This window comes from Callithrix jacchus, chromosome 6 (genome assembly GCF_049354715.1).
Source record: "Callithrix jacchus isolate 240 chromosome 6, calJac240_pri, whole genome shotgun sequence".
NCBI classification, from domain to species: domain Eukaryota; kingdom Metazoa; phylum Chordata; class Mammalia; order Primates; family Cebidae; genus Callithrix; species Callithrix jacchus.
The window spans coordinates 70,499,466-70,517,642 of record NC_133507.1 but is presented as its reverse complement, the minus strand read 5'-3'; the positions used below and the strand labels follow the sequence as shown (position 1 = coordinate 70,517,642).

Genomic DNA, 18,177 nt, shown 5'->3' with positions numbered 1-18,177 from the left:
TTACTGTTCTGATTTCACAAGACTGATCACATTCTTTGACTTTGGTGATACTATCTTGGTACTGAATATTAATTGTAGGTTGTCAAAAATAAAAACCCCAGAGTGGGCTGGGTGTTGTGGCTCACACCTGTAATCCTAGCACTTTGGGAGGCCGAGATGGACGGATCACCTGAGGTCAAGAAACAAACAGTGCTAGGTGGTGAAACCCCATCTCTACTAATAATACAAAAAATTAGCTGGGTATGGTGGTGTATGCCTGTAATCCCAGCTACCTGGGAGGCTGAGGCAGGAGAATTGCTGGAACTTGGGAGGTAGAGGATGTAGTGAGCGGAGATCGCACCACTGCACTTCCAACTTGGGCAACAGAGGGAGATTCTGTCTCAAAACAAAGCAAAACAAGCAAAACAAAATGAAACAAACAAACAAAAAAAAAACCCAAAACCCCAAAGTGTATCTTTTGCGTAATTTCCAAGTCTTAGAAAAGATTGTATTTAATTCATTTTTGAAGTATTTATTAGAATTAGAACTTGAGATCTGAGAAAAGTATACTCTTGATCTAACTTTTCTGCGCTTGTCAATCCTAACTTTATTAAGTGCTATGTTTTAAAGTCAGCAAAATCACTTGTTCTCCTATGCAGACAAATAGGTAGAGAATCTTGGGGCTTATGAACACAGTTTAAAACTTTACCTTAACTGTTGAAGTGACTTTTATATATATCCATATGTGTGTGGTAGGGCTATCATAAGCATGTAGATAAACATGGTAAATTAATATAATATAGGTTAACTTTATAATGTTGAGTACTCAACCACTGAGCCAGTCACGTTATATTTAGTATCTTGTTGATCATTAAAAAAATAGGAGAAGCTTAAATTATCTTCTTTTTACATAAGAGAAAACTGAGGTTCTCAGAAAGTAAATATTTTGTCTAAAGTCCAATGTTTAGTAAATATAGAGTCCTGGTCAGATCACAATGCCACTGTGCCTCCTGCTTTGTAAGAATATTTCTGAAATCTTCCAGAAACTGCCTGAAGAACTATCTGGTGATATTTTTAGTCCAGTAGGTAAAAAAATAATCCAAAAGATGAAAACACATGCTACTATTTTATTCTACGTTGAATGCTGAGTTTATAATTCTACTCATACTATATAACAGATAGTATGAGTAGAATTATTCTATACTTTGATTCACTTTGTTGAATCAAATAAATCAGATAGTATTCTGAGATTGGCCTCAGATGTAAATATCTTGATAAATATTAAGATCAGTTGATTTGCATTAATGTTGCTGGAAACTTTGGAGCTCAATGCTTTCTTGATGAGAAGCAAAGACCATGTGGATTTAGGTTATAGCTACCGTAAGACTTAAGGATCATAAAGGTGAATTTAAAGTGCTGACAAGATCTAATGAGTCTCCAGCCATTAGCAAACAGAATAAGCTATAAAACTTTCAACACAGAAGTATAACAGAAACAACAGTATTTCACTTAAAATGAAATATAAACTTATTGTTACGCATATACTCTAGTAAATATATTTAACAAATGCATTCATTAGCCTATTTCAGATCAATCTTACAATTTCTAGCAGTCACAATTAACAAACTAAGGATGGAATTCAAGTTTACAACTGACTACTTTAAATTACGGTGGTAAAAAAGTATACTATGTAGTTGGGATGTTTTATATTTATTTTTAAAAAGTTGAGCATGTGTTTTGTTGCCAGGCACTGCAGTAGGCACTTTACATTCATTATCTCATTTATTCAGATACTGCAGTTAACTTCTTTTATGATGGAAGAAATAAAGACTTACGGGTTAAGCCATTCATCTAAGCTAACAAAATTATTAAGCAGCAGAGTCCACATTTAACTGTAGGCTGCCTGACTACAAACTCTAAATCCTGAATCTCAATTCTGTATCAACTTCTCTAGTCATATTACTTTAGAGAATACTGGAAGAAACCTTAGAGATAATCACATCAAATCCAACCTAAGCCATTTATTTAGCTGGTATTTATATAGTAACATAATTGATTTCATTTCATTCTTAGAAATAACTACTTGCTACCTAACATTTTAAAAATAATAGTATTTTCTCCCCATTTGCTTTCTGCTTTAATGTTACCATGAGTATGAGGAGAAGGAAGAGTAGTTTACACATTCTAATCTAAAATAAAGCTGAATACCTTCTCACTAATTTTTACCTATGAAAATTTAAAAATTACTTCTCTTACCTAAACCTAATTTTGAAAACCATATGGGGAGAAATATTGTAGATTCAAAACAGAGAACTCTGGATATGCTAAAATAATTCTCTCATCATCTTTTTTTGAAGTAGCAACTTTTAAGTAACCCTGAAAGCATTCAGAAACAATGAAGGCAAATCTTATTTTGTATAACCTAAACTTAATTTTATACTAACATTTTACATATTTAAGAACAACAAGCTTTTATTAAAATTTGAACATTTGAACATCAACTTCGTTGATACACTAATTTAAAAATTCTGAAAATTATTCAAGATATTAGCTTATAGTCAAAGTCTACTAGGATATTAAAGTACTTATTCAAATTTACTGTTTGGTAATCATTTCTTTAAACACTTTGAAGTAGAAGACTTTATTAAAAAGTAAGGTAAATTTTTAATAGAAGATAGCAACTTTCTAAATAAGACACAAACATAAATGTGAAATATAGTTATTTAAGAAATAAAAAATAATGTACATTACTAACAAATCCTCGAAATAAGTCCCATATTTTAAAAGTCAGTTCCAATGTATACACATACCTGCTGTTTCATAATCTTTATCTGTTCTTTTTGCTTTCGCTTCTCCTCAGCAGCCATTATTGCTATGACGAGAAACCAAAGGATAGATATCATCAAAAAGGGAATGAAGAAAAGAAGCCTCTTATGATTTCCCCAGTACTGACTCTTCAAGTTCATGCTATCATTTAAATCACTCACCTTGCTGCTTTTTGGCTTCTTTAGCAACCCGAGCCTGTTCCTGCTTTTGAAGTTTTCTCAAAAGCTTTATTTGTGCTGCTTGCCTGGCTATTTCTGAAAAACACAAAATTTCAAAGAGTATTAATAACTTTCTATAACTGCTAACCTAAAACAATAACTGTGTGAAAATGGTATCATCATAAAGGATATAATATTTGAGAAAATTGCCTAAGGTCAGACAGATACAAGTAGGAAAGTGGTATGGTAGACAATGTCATGTTCATTCCGATGGAAACTGTCAAATTATTTCATCAAACTTGATTCCATATATAGGACTACATAAAAATGATGTTTCTTTTAATCTTTATCAAAGAGGCTCATTTAAGTACATTTTTTTCACACTTCAAGTAAATCCCACTTAGTAGGGAAATAGCTGCTAATACCGTAAGAATTGTAATGTAGCTTCAGTCTTAACATATAAGAAAGACTCCCAATTAAAATAAATACAAAGTTCCCTCCCACCCAAACTTCATATTTCAATTAGCTATAAAGGTTAAGTTCCTGAATCCAGTGGTATTTTCATATATGGAGGAGAGGGACTAAATCTCCCAAATAAAATAAATGCAGAATGTCAATGACTTTTAAAGACAACATAGTTTTTATAATTATCAAGGACACATGTATGAAACTAGGGTAGATGAACAAAATTAATGGCCCCAATTTTTCATTCCTCCCTTTTCCATGCCATTTGTAATGTGACTTTGTAGCAATTCCCATCAAGAGGTGGAATATATTTTCTTGTCCCTTGATTCTGAACTCAACCATGTGATTTTCCATGGTTAAAAGGATGTTAACAGTAGTGATAAAAACAGAGCCTGAAAGTTTAGTTGTATTGTTTCTGCTTTTGCTTTTGTGCTTTGCCCAATACTGGAGATATGACTTGAAGGCTAGGTTATTGGACGATTGGAACACAGGGGGCCAGGTGACCCCACAAATGTGAACAAGTCCAGCCAAGATAAGCAAAGCTACTTAGCTAATTTCCAGCTGATTTCATCTGCACAAGTGATTAAGACAGTGTTGTATGCTACTAAGGTTTGGTGGTTGTTACTGAGTACTATTGTGGCAAAGGGTATAATGGATACTGAAACCATGTAATATCTTTGCTTTCTTCTGCTGGCAAACTTGGCCTGAATACCTCTAACTCTAAAAGTGCTCATATAACTATTTTAGAAAGCATCACTTTATATTAGACATTGTTATAAATTCTGTAGCCACTGAACAAAGAAACCTAAATTACATTTATTGACAGTTAATATAATTGCTAACACAAGAATCACTTTGAGTTCTAAAAATTTCCACCATTTATTGACTGCAGGTACTGTTGTGTTACGTTTACATCACCTTGTTTAATGTTCACAGCTACATTATAAAATCAACATTATTGCCCAGCTTACACATAAAATAACTAAGGGTCCTACAGGGTAGGTTAAACAGCATAGCCAAGAAAAAACCCAGGACTGGCTAGGCACTGTGGCTGACGCCTGTATTCTCAGTATTTTGGGAGGCCAGGTGGGTGGATCACCTGAGGTCAAGAGTTCGAGAGCAGCCTGGCCAATACGGTAAAACCCCCATCCCTACTAAAAATACAAAAATTAACCAGGTGTACTGGTGGGAACCTGTAATCCCAGCTACTTGGGAGGCTGAAGCAGGAGAACTGCTTGATCCTGGGAGGTAGAGGTTGCAGTGAGCTGAGATTGCACCACTGCACTCCAACGAGACAAAAGCCCCAAAGAAACCCCAGGACTTTCTGATTCCATAGTCTATATGCTACTATCTCTAAAACTTTTTTAAGCAAACTTTGAACATCTTAAGATTTTAGCTAAGAACTTAACCCTATGTCCTCATAATAGCAGAAGTAAAAAGTTGGTCACTATGGTCAATTTTCTATCACTGAGATTTTTAAAAAGGAGAAGAGATGTAAAAAGGCCTAACTTCATCTAGTAAACTGGAAGTCTTAATGAAAAATAAAATGGAAGATGATGATAAAGTATATCTCCAATGTCCCAACCATTTTCAATATTAGGAGGTTACAGGCATCAGCAAAAATTTCTGGGTCACACAGAAAGGATCTCCTGTTCACTAAATACTCTGGGACATAAAAACTTATAAACTGACCTGCAGGGTCAGCAACTTTTGCTAATAATATACAAGAAGAATATTATTCTCATATATAACAATGCCAGATAAATATTTCTTTAAGAATTGAAAGTTTTGAATTCTCCTGTAGTAGCCTGTCTTGAGATGTAAAGATGTGCTGATAAAAACATTTCCTAGAAAATCACACTGCCACGTGTGTACCTATGCAACTATCTTGCATGTTCTTCACATGTACCCCAAAACCTAAAATGCAATAAAAACAATCATATCCTAGAAAATATGTCATAAGTATAATCTGTTGCTCCAAATTAAACCCATATTCTCTAATGTAAGTTTAACTTTAAATAAGAAAATTCTATAATACACATAGATCATGTTTGTGTGTGAATGTATCAGTCAATTTCAAGCCCTACACAAGTGCACAATAATTTTTATTTGTTTGAGACAAGGTCTTACTCTGTAACCCAGGTGCAGTGGCACAATCATAGCTCGCAGTAGCCTCCAACTCCTGGGCTCAAGTGATCCTCTCCCCTCAGCCTCCTGAATAGCCAGACTACAAGAGTGCACCACCTTGCCCAGCTAATTTTTTTAAAATTTATTTTTGTAGATACTAGGCTTGCTTTATTGCCCAGGCTGGTATTAAACTCCCGACTTCAAGCAATTCTCTCACCTTAGCCTCCCAAAGTGCTGGGATTACAAAGGTATAACCCACTGTGTCTGGCCAGTAATTTAAAAGATCTTTGGGGCAAAAAAATTTAAAAGTTCAACTTGTATCTTTTTAACTTTAGTAAGAAATATAACATTTTAATTAATCATTCAAAATTTACATAGCTTTTGGGAGGCAAAGGCAGGCGGATCATGAAGTCAGGTGTTTGAGACCAGCCTTGCCAACATAGTGAAACCCCATCTCTACAAAAACACAAAAAAATTAGCTGAGTGTGGTGGCGCGCACCTGTAGTCCCAGCTACTCAGGAGGCTGAGGCAGGAGAATCACTTGAACCCGAGAAACAGAGGTTGCAGTGAGCTGAGATTGCATCATTGTACTCCAGTCTAGGTGACAGAGCAAGACTCTGTTTCAAAAATAACATAGTTTAAATTTTACATTATGGGCAGTTGGAAAAGAAGATGACGTGAAAAGAAAAAGGCTGGGTGCAGTGTCTCACGCCTGTATCCCAACACTTTGGGAGGCCAAGACAGGTGGATCAACCTGAGGTCAGGAGTTCGAGGCCACCCTGACACACATGGTGAAACCCCATCTCTACTAAAAATACAAAAAATTAGCTGGGTGATGTTGTAGATGCCTGTAATCCCAGCTACTTAGGAGGCTGAGGCAGGAGAATTGTTTGAACCTGGGAGGCAGAGGTTGCAATGAGCTGAGATCACACCTTTGCACTTTTCAGCTTGAGCAACAAGAGTGAAACTCCATCTCAAAAAAAAAAAAAAAAGAGAGAAGAAAAAAAGACAGTATAGAGGAAAGACAATGATTTAGATACCTAGAAAAGTTCACCCAAACTGTAGAAATAAACTGCTTGCAATATATTCTCATTTATTTGCTTTTTTTGGTTGGTGAATATATTATAATTACCTTTTAAATATTAATTGGAAAAGTATCTTTTGTGGCTTAAGAAATTGCCCACTTTAATTTCAAAGATGAAGTTTATTATCACATAGAATTAGGGATATTTTGGATGTAACTCATTTCTTTAATCCTAAGATGCATTTTTAAACATTTTGACATCCCTAAGGTCAGAATGTATCTGACAACTGGCAGCACTTTGCTTTCTTAGTATACACCTTAAAATAGTGGTGCATGGTAGAGATTACTTACAGGCATCTCAGTTTCTATCACATATGAAATAAATAGATGCTACTTGATATTTTGGAAATTTGAGATATTAATGGTATCAGTCAATCAACAAGTAGCTTTATTTATACAGAATGAAAGTCTTTTTATCCAAACTTTGTCTCTATACTCTGAGAAATTAGAGCTCTCATTTCACAATGTTTGGATGCACATTCAAAACTTACATTTATCTCACTATTCTGAAACTTTCTTCAAGTTAAGTCTGATTTTTCAGTCTAGTTGATCATAACAGGATAATACATAACAAAAACTTCTTCTAGAATTCTCTAAGATAATCCCCAAAGTTTAACATAGAAGGCTTTTAGCAATGAAAGAGGTGATAAAGTGCTTCATTTTTACTTTCTCTTCTTCTCAAGAAAAAATGCGAACAATACTCCATATACTTGTAAATATTAATAATGATTACTTACTGTTAAATAACCTTTACATACATGTTGAGAAAGAACACATGTAATATCAATAAGATCAAAGGTAACAGAACTTGCAAAATGCAATCCAATATATTATAACCAGGGTAAACTATGTAATTGAATACAAATCAATTTGAAATCTGGAGAGAGAATAACATTCAGTAAAATTGAATAATTCTACTTTGTTACAAAAAATATATAATTAATTTTGCAAATTTAAATTTGCTATTTTAGGCCAGGTGTGGTGGCTCATGTCTGTAATCCCAGCACTTTGGGAGGCCGAGGCAGATGGATCATAAGGTCCAGCCTGACCAACATGGTGAAACTCCGTCCCTACCAAAAATACAAAAATTAGCTGGGTGTGGTGGCAGGTGCCTGTTATCCCAGCTACTGAGGAGGCTGAGGCAGGAGAATCATTTGAACCTGGGAGGCAGAGGTTACAATGAGTTGAGATCGTGCCATTGCACTCCAGCCTGGGTGACAGGGTGAGATTCTGTCTCAAAAAAAAAAAAAAATCTAAATTTGCTATCTTAAATACTAACTCATAATGATACTTAGATACACCAAATATGCATGAAGAGCCCATTTTTGGTTATCAGTTATTTTCAAGCTTTCTTATTTCATGCAAACAATGTCCACATTCCCTATCATTAAGCATTATTCAGAAGAGTCAATAGCTTATTGACAATAACAATTTTTAAAACCCATCTATGCCTGTAGATTTATTGACTTTTTATTTTTAACCTTTATCAATAACTCTTTGGGATGAAAGTCTTATAAGAAACCAAAACAATTTTTAAAAATCTGACTAGCATACTGATATGGTTTCGCTCTGTGTTTGCACCCAAATCCCATCTCAAACTGTAATCCCCATGGGTCAAAGGAGGGACCTGGTGGTAGGGGACTGGATCATGGCGGTGGGGGTTCCCCCCATGCTGTTCTCATGACAGTGAGTTCTCACAAGATTTGATAGTTTTATAAGTGGCAGATTCCCCTGCTCTCTCTCTCTCCTGGTGCCTTGTGAAGAAGGTGGCTGCTTCCCCTTCCGCCATGATTCTAAGTTTCCTGAGGCCTCCCCAGTCTTGAGAAACTGTGAGCCAATTAAACCTCTTTCTTTTTTTTTATTGCATTTTAGGTTTTGGGGTACATGTGCAGAACATGCAAGATAGTTGCATAGGTACACACATGGCAGTGTGTTTTGCTGCCTTCCTCCCCTTCACCCACATTTGGCATTTCTCCCCAGGCTATCCCTCCCCAGGTCCCCTCCACCTCCCGCCACTCTTTCTTTTATAAATTACTCAGTTTCAGATAGTAACTTTACAACACTGCGAGAATAGACTAATACACATACTAAGACAAAAAAAATTTATATGATATTAAGTTATATGCTAGCCAGTTAACAAGCTATCAGTCAAAGAGTGAATTAGACACAATATTTGCTTGCTATCTAAAAAAACTTGAAAATGATTTGTGTAATATGTTTAGGTATAACATATGTTTAGATATGTGTAATATATATTTAATACAATTGTATGATAGCAAAGATCTGGAAATAGCTTAAACAGTCATCAATAAGAGAATGATTCAAGTCCATTTATTTTAAAAATCAGAAAGGATATATATGTATATATGAGTGGTTACATGTGTTTGTATGTGTAAACATATTTCTGGAAAGAGTAATTATTCCACTGATAAGAATCAGAGTGTCTTTTATTTTATTTATTTCCTTAGAGACAGGGTCTCACTCTGTTGCCAAGGCTAGAGTGCAGTGGCAAGATCACAGCTTACTGTAACCTTGAAATTCCTGGGCTCACAGGATCCTCCCATCTTAGCCTCCACAATAGCTAGGATTATAGGTGTGTGCCACCACACCTGGCAGATTTTTAAATTTTATTTGTCGAGATGGGGGTTTTGCTTCATTGCCCAGGCTGGTCTTAAACTCCTGGCCTCAAACAATCCTCCCATCTTGGCCTCCCAAAGCATTGAAATTACATGTGTCTTTAAAGCATTCTGTTCTATGAGTTTTGTCATGAAAATTTGTTTTATAATACAAACAAAGCAGTAACAGAGAAGTCAATATTATGACGGTGTTTATAATACATACAAATAAGTCTTTTATGCATTTCCTTCACATTTTGCTTATTTATAGGGATAATAAGAAACCTAAGAGAAGTAAAATTCTGTGAGATTTTTATGTCAGTTTTCACTATTAAACCTTTATTTTACATTGTTATATATCTTTGTGTATATGCCTTGCAACTATAAGACATCTACACATATGTTGATATATTCAGACAGCCTTAAGTCTCTTCATATTTGCCACTAGCAACTATTTTACTAGTTACTAGCAACTATTTTACTAGTTTCTATTTTACTCATCCTTCTCTTTGCCATACACAGCATGGGAATTTGATGTTGAGAATTATTGAATTGTATAATGTCAATTCAATTATACAGTTTAGGTCATTATGAGCAGTTTGAGCTTGATAAATGATACCTTCTGCTTATCTTAAAGTAACTTTTTGATTTAAATGTATTAATTTGGTATTCCGAAAAAATATATACTATCTATATCTGGACTACAGGAGAACCCGAACTGAAAGACTGGGGTTACTTACCAGTAATTGGAGTTCTCTGACTGAAAATTTACTCCATAGATCCACATATTTTGGAGTTATTCCCATGTACCACCTCAAGGAATTGGGAGCTGTTAAAATGAGAATTTCCAGAAGGTTGGCACAACCTTAAGGCATGTGCCAAGTGCTGGTTGATTCCCTTTCTGTGCAAGCCTCAAAAGCTTAACACTCACTTTGTTCTAATTACACAGGATAGGATGTGTTTATGAGTAACAGTTCTTGAAAGATTACCTAATCAAAGAATTCCAGTTACCAGTAGGAACTCCTTATTTCTTCATTTTATTCTAACATAAATATTTACTTTTTAAAAATTGAGAGCAGTATCAATCCTAAGTCAAAAACATTTTAGTATACTTTTTAGTAGGTTTATTAGTGTCAGACACGTTTCCTACCTTGAGCTTGCAGTTTTCTTAGCAACTTTGCATCTGTGTTATCTAGGAATTCAGCACTGCCAACATTTGGAGGTCGACCCTTCCGACGTCTCATCCTGGATTCCTCTCTTGCTCGCTGTCTATCTGGATTTGGTGGTCTTCCTCTACGACCTTCCATTGCCCTGATACGAGGAATGACATCCTCTTCTTTCAAAAGACACCACTGCATTCCCTTTTGATTAACATTTTATAGAAATAATATATTACAAATAAAATCAACACAAGAGACCAAAATGTCAGAAAATTCTAGCTAAAAATCATATACATTTAAAAATGTTTAACATTGGTATAAACTTTAGGAATTTCTTTTGTTTCTTTTTTTGAGATGGAGTTTTGGTCTTGTTGCCTAGGCTGGAGTGCAATGGCGCAATCTCGGCTTACCGCAACCTCTGCCTCCTGGGTTAAAGCAATTATCCTGCCTCAGCCTTCCAAGTGGCTGGGATTACAGGTATGCACCACCACACCCGGCTAATTTTGTATTTTTAGTAGAGACGGGCTTTCTTCATGTTGGTCAGGCTGGTCTTGAACTCCCAACCTTAGGCGATCCGCCCACCTTGGCCTCCCAAAGTGCTGGGATTGCAGGTATGAGCTACCACATTTGGCCAGGAATTTTATTTTTAAATTAAACTTAGATATATAATTGTTTATGGCTTTTGGCATACCTTTAATATTCTTACTTTAATGACTTAAGCTTTATTAAATATATATAGAGATTTGTATTTGTATCTATAAACACAGATATATACATCTTAATCACACTTTCTGAACTATAATGACCACTGAGTTAGCAGATATTTAAAAATATTAGTTGTGCAATGATGCCACTATAGATTGATCTTATTGGGTACCAGTTAAACCAAAACACTAAGCTACCTAAATAATAGATGAAAATTTCTCTTAATAAATATTACAGCTAATAAATTAAGACAGAAAGAGTTAGAATATCAGCATTCCGCAATACCTAATGAATTAGTGGACCAAAGCAATGAACTTGAATGGCTGCCTATCATCAAAAAGAGACACAACTAGACAGATGTTAGCCTCCTCATGGAGGCTCATACAATCACCTATAAAGTAGTATTGCCCCTCACACATACACACAAAAATCAAACCTGGATTTGATCAGCCTGGGCGACAGAGTAAGACCCTGTTTCAAAAAAACAAAAACAAAGAAACAAAACTCAAATACCCCATAAATATATATACCCTCTATGTACTTATAAAAATGAAAAAAATTAAAAAGAAATTACATATTAAAGTACAATAATGGTGCTATGGTTATGAGTCCTATCTTTTAGAAACACAAATGGAAACATTCCTTCAACAAATTTGGGAAGGGAGAAGTAGATGAGGGTACATGTAAAACGGTATTGGTCCAAATGATAATTCCTAAAGTTTATGATGGGTAAAAGGCATATATTATCAGTCCATCTACTTGTGTATATATTTGAGATTTCCTATGATAAGCCTCCTAGTGGAGGCACACACCAAACAATACTAGTGTATTATAAAAATAATCGTGCTTAGCACATAAATACATGTATCCTGTATGTGTCAATCAAAACAAATACATTATGTTATATTACCTTATAGTCCAAAACAATATATTCAGATATAGAAGACATCTTTTTTAAAATAACTGTCTTATTTCTTTTTAAGAGTTAATTCCTTCACTATGAAGGTTAAGAAAAATTTTAAAAAGTATTTTTCTCTAAAAATATCCTCAAAGTGGAAATTTTGGTTGAGTCACTAGAAGAAAATGTGCAACCAAAAATAACCTAAAGTTCTTGAGTTTTACTTAATACCATAATTTGCCTAACCTGGGGTAAGAAGTCTATGAATATTGCAGTTAATGGGTACTAAATTGTACATGATTATGGATAATAGCTGCATCTCACATTCCAAGTATTTTGTTTTGTTCCAGATACTTTGAATATACTTTAATCTTCACAACATTTCTATCTCATATGGTGGGCTTTTTTTTTTTTTTTTTTACATTACAATTGAGGAGATTCAGGCTGAGTGAGGTTGAATAGACAGCAAAGAAACAGAACTGTCATTCAAATCCATGACTATCTCACTCTAAAACCTGTGTACTTGACCACTATAAGTACTTGATGTTATAAAGATGTTCTTATACTTGGTAAATGACAGACTACAACATTTAGCCATGAAAGCACAGCCAAGATCATAATGTTAAGACTGTCAGAAAAAAATTTAATGCATACGTTCATACATATATATTTATGCTAAAAATAACATCTACACTAATTCCTTTCAGTAATTCTTATGTTAAAAATATTTTTAAAAATTAATCATAAGGAAAACGAAAATTTTTTGTGGAGATTCCAAATGAAGTCAATAGAAACGATAGTTGTACGAAGTGTATTTTTATGCCAAAAGCCACTGAAAGGGGAGACATCAGAATAGTTTCATGTTAGGTTATGTTCACTACCGTGGGAAGCTTTTGATTAGTTTAGGTTTTCATTTTTTTATTATGTTCTTAAGCACCAAGGCAGCATGTATTATATAAATTGAAAAATATAAAAGTGACATTCATGACACTTTGAAGAGTGATTAATAAAAGCCTGTAAACAAATCTGTATTGGGTTTTTTAAGGATCTTATTAATAATAAAATCAATTTTTGCTCAATATTTTAAGAGTTTTATCAATGTTTCTTATCCAGAGACAATTTTTACATAGTTCCATTTTTATTCAGCTAGTAAAATATACCTATGTCAAAAAGGAACAAAATATGTTGGTGCCTAAAACTTACCAGACAAATATAGTGATCATATCATTCACATTTTTGCCCTTGGAATTTAAAAAGCAAATGCTTCCTAAAGAGACTGCATATATTGAATTATTTATAATATTTTCTGACACCTAGATTTTAGAAAATGGGAAAAGAATCATTAGGAAAATCTGACACATACTACAGCTTTAATTCACTGAAGAGAGAAAATAATTGTGGGTGACAACAAGTAGTGTTTTTCTCAATAAACTTTTCCTCAGGAAAAGCAAATACAATTTATGTCATTTTATTCACATGCCATTGGCTTTTTGTCAATCAGAAATTATATATCAAAAGAATTTAATTCTTTTTTCTTGATTTCTAAGATTTAAGATAGTAAATACTTACTGAAAATAATTGTTCTTGACTAATTTAAAAATATGGATAAGAAAAGATGATCAACAAGATGGAGATGGCAGAATATTATGTTTTTGTTTTTTTGAGATAGTGTCTCACTCTGTCGCCCAGGCTGGAGTACAGTGCCAAGATCTTGGTTCACTGCGACCTCTGCCTCCTGGGTTCAAGTGATTCTCCTGCCTCAGCCTCCCAAGTAGCTGGGATTACAGGTGCCCACTACCACACTTGGCTAATTTTTGTATTTTTAGTAGAGATGGGGTTTCGATATGTTGGCCAGGCTGTTCTCGAACTCCGATCTCAGGTGATCCACCCGTTTGGCCTCTCAAAGTGCTAAAATTACTGGCAGAAGCCACTGTGCCTGGACAAGACTATGTTAGTTATATTATTCTAATTCTGCTTTCAAAAGTTGCTAATTTGTATTCTTAGTGAATAATACATTCAGGTCTATAAATACTACAAAGAGAAAAAAGGAAAAAAAGAAAAGGGCTTATGTTTTATTTCAGAAGACTGAATAATCCAGGTAAATAAGTTAATGAAATAAGTGAAAGTAAACTGTAAAGCTGTACTATATTATAAAAATGAAGTTTCCACTACTTAAATGTTTGTTGAGGCACCTTTACTCTGAGCAAGGCATAACATTATCTAAAGATGAGCTAGAGAGAATCCTTTTCCCTAAAGGACCACATTTTTAGCAAGGACCTTAGGCTCAGTCTATTCTAAGGCAGGTGACCCTACGACTACCACACCCTGGGTAGTAATGTATTAAAAAAAGAGTTTAGAGGTTGGGAGAGAAAGTTGTCTAAACTCTCCATATAAAAATTATGATGGCCTGGATTACAGCACAGGAGTTAGAGCCGGAAACGGAGATGAATAGTACATTGGTCTTTTGGAGAGAGAATGGACTGAAATTGAACACTGCCTGGATGTGAAGCAGGAAAGCTTAGATGTAAACCAGAAAGGCAGTTAAGGTTTGGAATAGTTTCTAAACCACATGAAAAAGGGAAATACATGGCAATGAGGTTTTCTTACTGAACACATAAGGATGGAGAAATATTTGAGAAAATTGGCAAATTTATTTGCTTAATTTTTTATGACTTATAAAGTAAACAGATTTTTAAAGAAAGAAAACATTTCTTTTTAGTGTGTTCTTAATTCTGTATTCAAAAATTCAAAAGAGATCATGAAATTTATTTTAAATATGACCTTCCTATTTCAACATTTCTGTTATATAGTCTTCATAAATAAATGACTTCAAAGGATAGGTGAACCCTTCATGAGCAACTGGTTTGTCTTCACCTAATCTCAGACAGTAAATTGCCTAAATTAACTGGGCTTCCCATGTTTCACTGATAGCTAGAATAAATATGTGGTTTAGCAGCCACATGTTTAGATCTTAATGGGATGTGTTCTCAAGTCTCATTCCTGATTCAATTTTACTTCCTGGCTTGTCTTCTTCTTTTGTTGCTCCCATTTAAAAAAAATACTTGTAAGCTGATTTATTTTTGGTGAAAAGCAGCATATAATTATGTAAATGCAGTAAACCAGTCCACCAAAAGCCGATTAGCTAAATGATTTATTTGCCAAGTTATGGATGACTTTTTTTTTTTAACTTTTAGTATTACCAAGACTATGATGCAGCAATGTCACCATGGATTTATAGTCCTGTGCCACTAGATGCGCAGCTTCCCAAGTTAACATTTGAGATGCCTAGTACTGTACTTCTTGAATGCTCAGTCTTATATAAGTGAATGGAGGGACTTTCCCCTACTCTTCTCATATTTTTCTGGTGTGAGAATTATATCTATTCTAGTCCTTGCTTCCAACAGTAAAATAGTTGTGTATGTTTTAAATATGGATTAAGGCAATTGGTGTGACAATTTAAGGACAATTAGTCATTCAGTGGATTGGTCATTTACCAAATTGATTTCTGGTTAAATAATTCTCAGTAAATTTAATAGCTTAAGTAAACAAAGTTAATTTTTTACTACCTTTCTTTTTGAAATTATACTTTCAGAATCCTTTACTTCCTAATTTGTTTATATGAAACCTTTAGAACGTCATACCTAAAAGCAAATTGATCCTAAAGACCTCTTCTTATATATATTTACATTACAGATGAGAGAAGTTAGCTTCAGTGTTTCAAAGTAATGTAAGATACTAAATTACCCTCCTAGAACTAAAAAGTTCTTAGGGCACGAGCAAAGAAAGGGTATCAGATATTTGTGACAATATTTGGTAATTCCTATAAAAAATTTACATCATGAGGAAAAAAATCAAAATTTTGTTGGTTCCTTATGCCTATTTCACAGTTTAGTATTATATCTATTTCTAGCTACTTAGTGCCAGAGGTAGGTAGCGAGAGGGTGACATATTATAAATTTTATGACAGATATTCTTAAGCCACCATACTCCTATAGCTTATTATACCATACAATACATAGCACTTAAAATATGTGAAAGAGTAAGAACCGTGAGGAAGGGTGTCATCTGTTAAAAACAGGTGAGAAAGATGTGGTTTGATACAGTTGTTTCCACAATGCTGACTATGCTTTCTACTTACATATCGTCCTCTAATAGTCACGAATTTATATCTCCTCCTTCTGTATCTTCCTCCTAAAATCTTGGATTCATATAGTTGTCCTGTTAGTACAGGCCTTGCCTAGCCACAGAAATCCTACTTGGTAGATCAGTGACATAAATTTCCAGACTTTTACATTTCTGGTACTGATCTTGCATGTTCTCAGTGTCCATTCGTGCCCACAGCTATGTTGCATTAGGTGTGACAGTTAACTGCAGAGCTGCATTAGAACTCCGGTTGTTGACTCCCAATCTTTTGTTCTTTACTTAATTCGAAATAATTACTAGCATTATAAGTGTGCCAGAAACTTGTGTTGCCTACCTAATTGTGAAGCCTCCTCTTACTCCTTATTAACAAAACCCTAACTTTTAGCTGGGCAGCATTGTGCCTACTGTTTTATCTTCCCCAGAGAATAAGCTTCTCCAAACCAACACTCATTTTTTTGTACTCTTCAGTTTCTCTATGAACACTAGTTTCTCTTCAAAGTCAGGCTTTCAATTTCATTTCTGTACTGAAAGGTGTGTTCACAATTTGCTCTATAGGAAAATGCCTTTAGGGGACATTTATGTGGGGAAAAAAATGCCTGGCACATTAAGTGTTTGCCATAAATATTTATTGATTAAATGACTCAGAACAAAGGCTCTTTTCAGTAAGAACTGTAGACATTTTACTTTTTATGGACTTGTGCATTTTAAAAAAGAAGAAACACTGTACTTCTTTCTAAATGCAACATCTCAAAGAAAATAAGCAACATTTTTCTGAGTCATATTAAACTTGCTTCTTCTTTGCATCTTTCAATTTTATGCATTTTTTTTACCTGGTAACAATAGACATTCCATACAATGCTTCTAAACCACCTGGTTAAAAAAAATCAAGTCTTTATGCTTAGATATATAGTTTTCTACAAATCAAAAAAAATGCTTTTCAAGGTAGATCATCATATATTTCAAAATAATTTGTCATTAACAATTTATTTTGATGCCTTCCTCTATTCCTAAGTAATATGTAAATATCTCTTACCTTAGTATTGTATTTAGGTAAATAAAAATAATGCTATTTTATTTCCAGAATATGTCTAGCTCAACCTTACTTTCTTTTATTATGACAATCAAACACAAAATAAAATAAAAACAATGACATTTTATTCAACAAGTTTTTTATAATGTGATAAAACAGAAATCCACAGGAATCCACAGGAAATTTATTTACCTTACACCATTTTCAAAGGGGTTTCTAAAACTGTTAACAGAAATTCATTAAAAGGTATCCAGCCAGTACAGCATGGACTTATAAAGAGTATTATATATAATTGTTTTGTTCCATGAAGTCTATATCACTCCTCTAAAATCAAGATTTTTACAGAAGCTGGTAAGAAATGTTTGAAAACTATCAGTAGATGCTGAAAAGTAGCTGATTATACAAATTCCTCATTACATCTGTGGACCAAAATAAATAAAACTGATAATGAATACATTAAGTATATCTTATTCCCTATTTCTTTCTTTCCTTTTTCTTTTTTTAATTAACAGGGTCTCAAGTCTGTCACCCAGGCTAGAGTAAAATGGCAATGATCATAGTTCTTTGTAGTCTCAAACTTGTGGGCTAAAGCAGCCCTTCTACCTCAGGCTCTCAGGGAGCTGGGACTACAGGCATGCCCAACCATGCCCAGGTAATACTTTATTTTTTGTAGAGATAGAGTCTCAATATGTTGGTCAGGATAGCCTTGAATTCCCAGCCTTAGGTGATCCTCTTGCCTCGGCCTCCCAAAGTGTTGGGATTACAGGTATGAGCCACTGTACTGGGCCTTTTATCCCCATTTCATTTTTAATACTATTTTCTCGAATTAAGGGCATGTCTTCTTTTTAAAGGTACAAATTAGACTGTTGTCCTTCAGTTAATTATCAATTTACCTAAATTTTAATAAGCTCATATACCTCTCATCTTATTGTACTATACAAAAATAACAATATTTTCAACAAGTGTTTTCTGTTTATATATATATAT

The 18,177-nt window shown here is 34.1% G+C and overlaps 1 protein-coding gene across 50 annotated transcripts in view; it reads right to left on the bottom strand.

Moving 5' to 3' along the window:
- Positions 1-18,177, bottom strand: part of BAZ2B (bromodomain adjacent to zinc finger domain 2B) — a 449,976-nt gene that overhangs the window by 92,651 nt on the left and 339,148 nt on the right. For all 50 annotated transcript variants that reach the window (XM_035304715.3, XM_078327583.1, XM_078327573.1 and 47 more), the window contains 3 exons: positions 10,405-10,615; positions 2,967-3,059; positions 2,790-2,851 (listed from right to left, as the gene is read on the bottom strand). In XM_035304715.3, the coding sequence (XP_035160606.3) occupies positions 2,790-2,851; positions 2,967-3,059; positions 10,405-10,615 (366 nt within the window). The remainder of the gene's footprint in view (positions 1-2,789; positions 2,852-2,966; positions 3,060-10,404; positions 10,616-18,177) is intronic.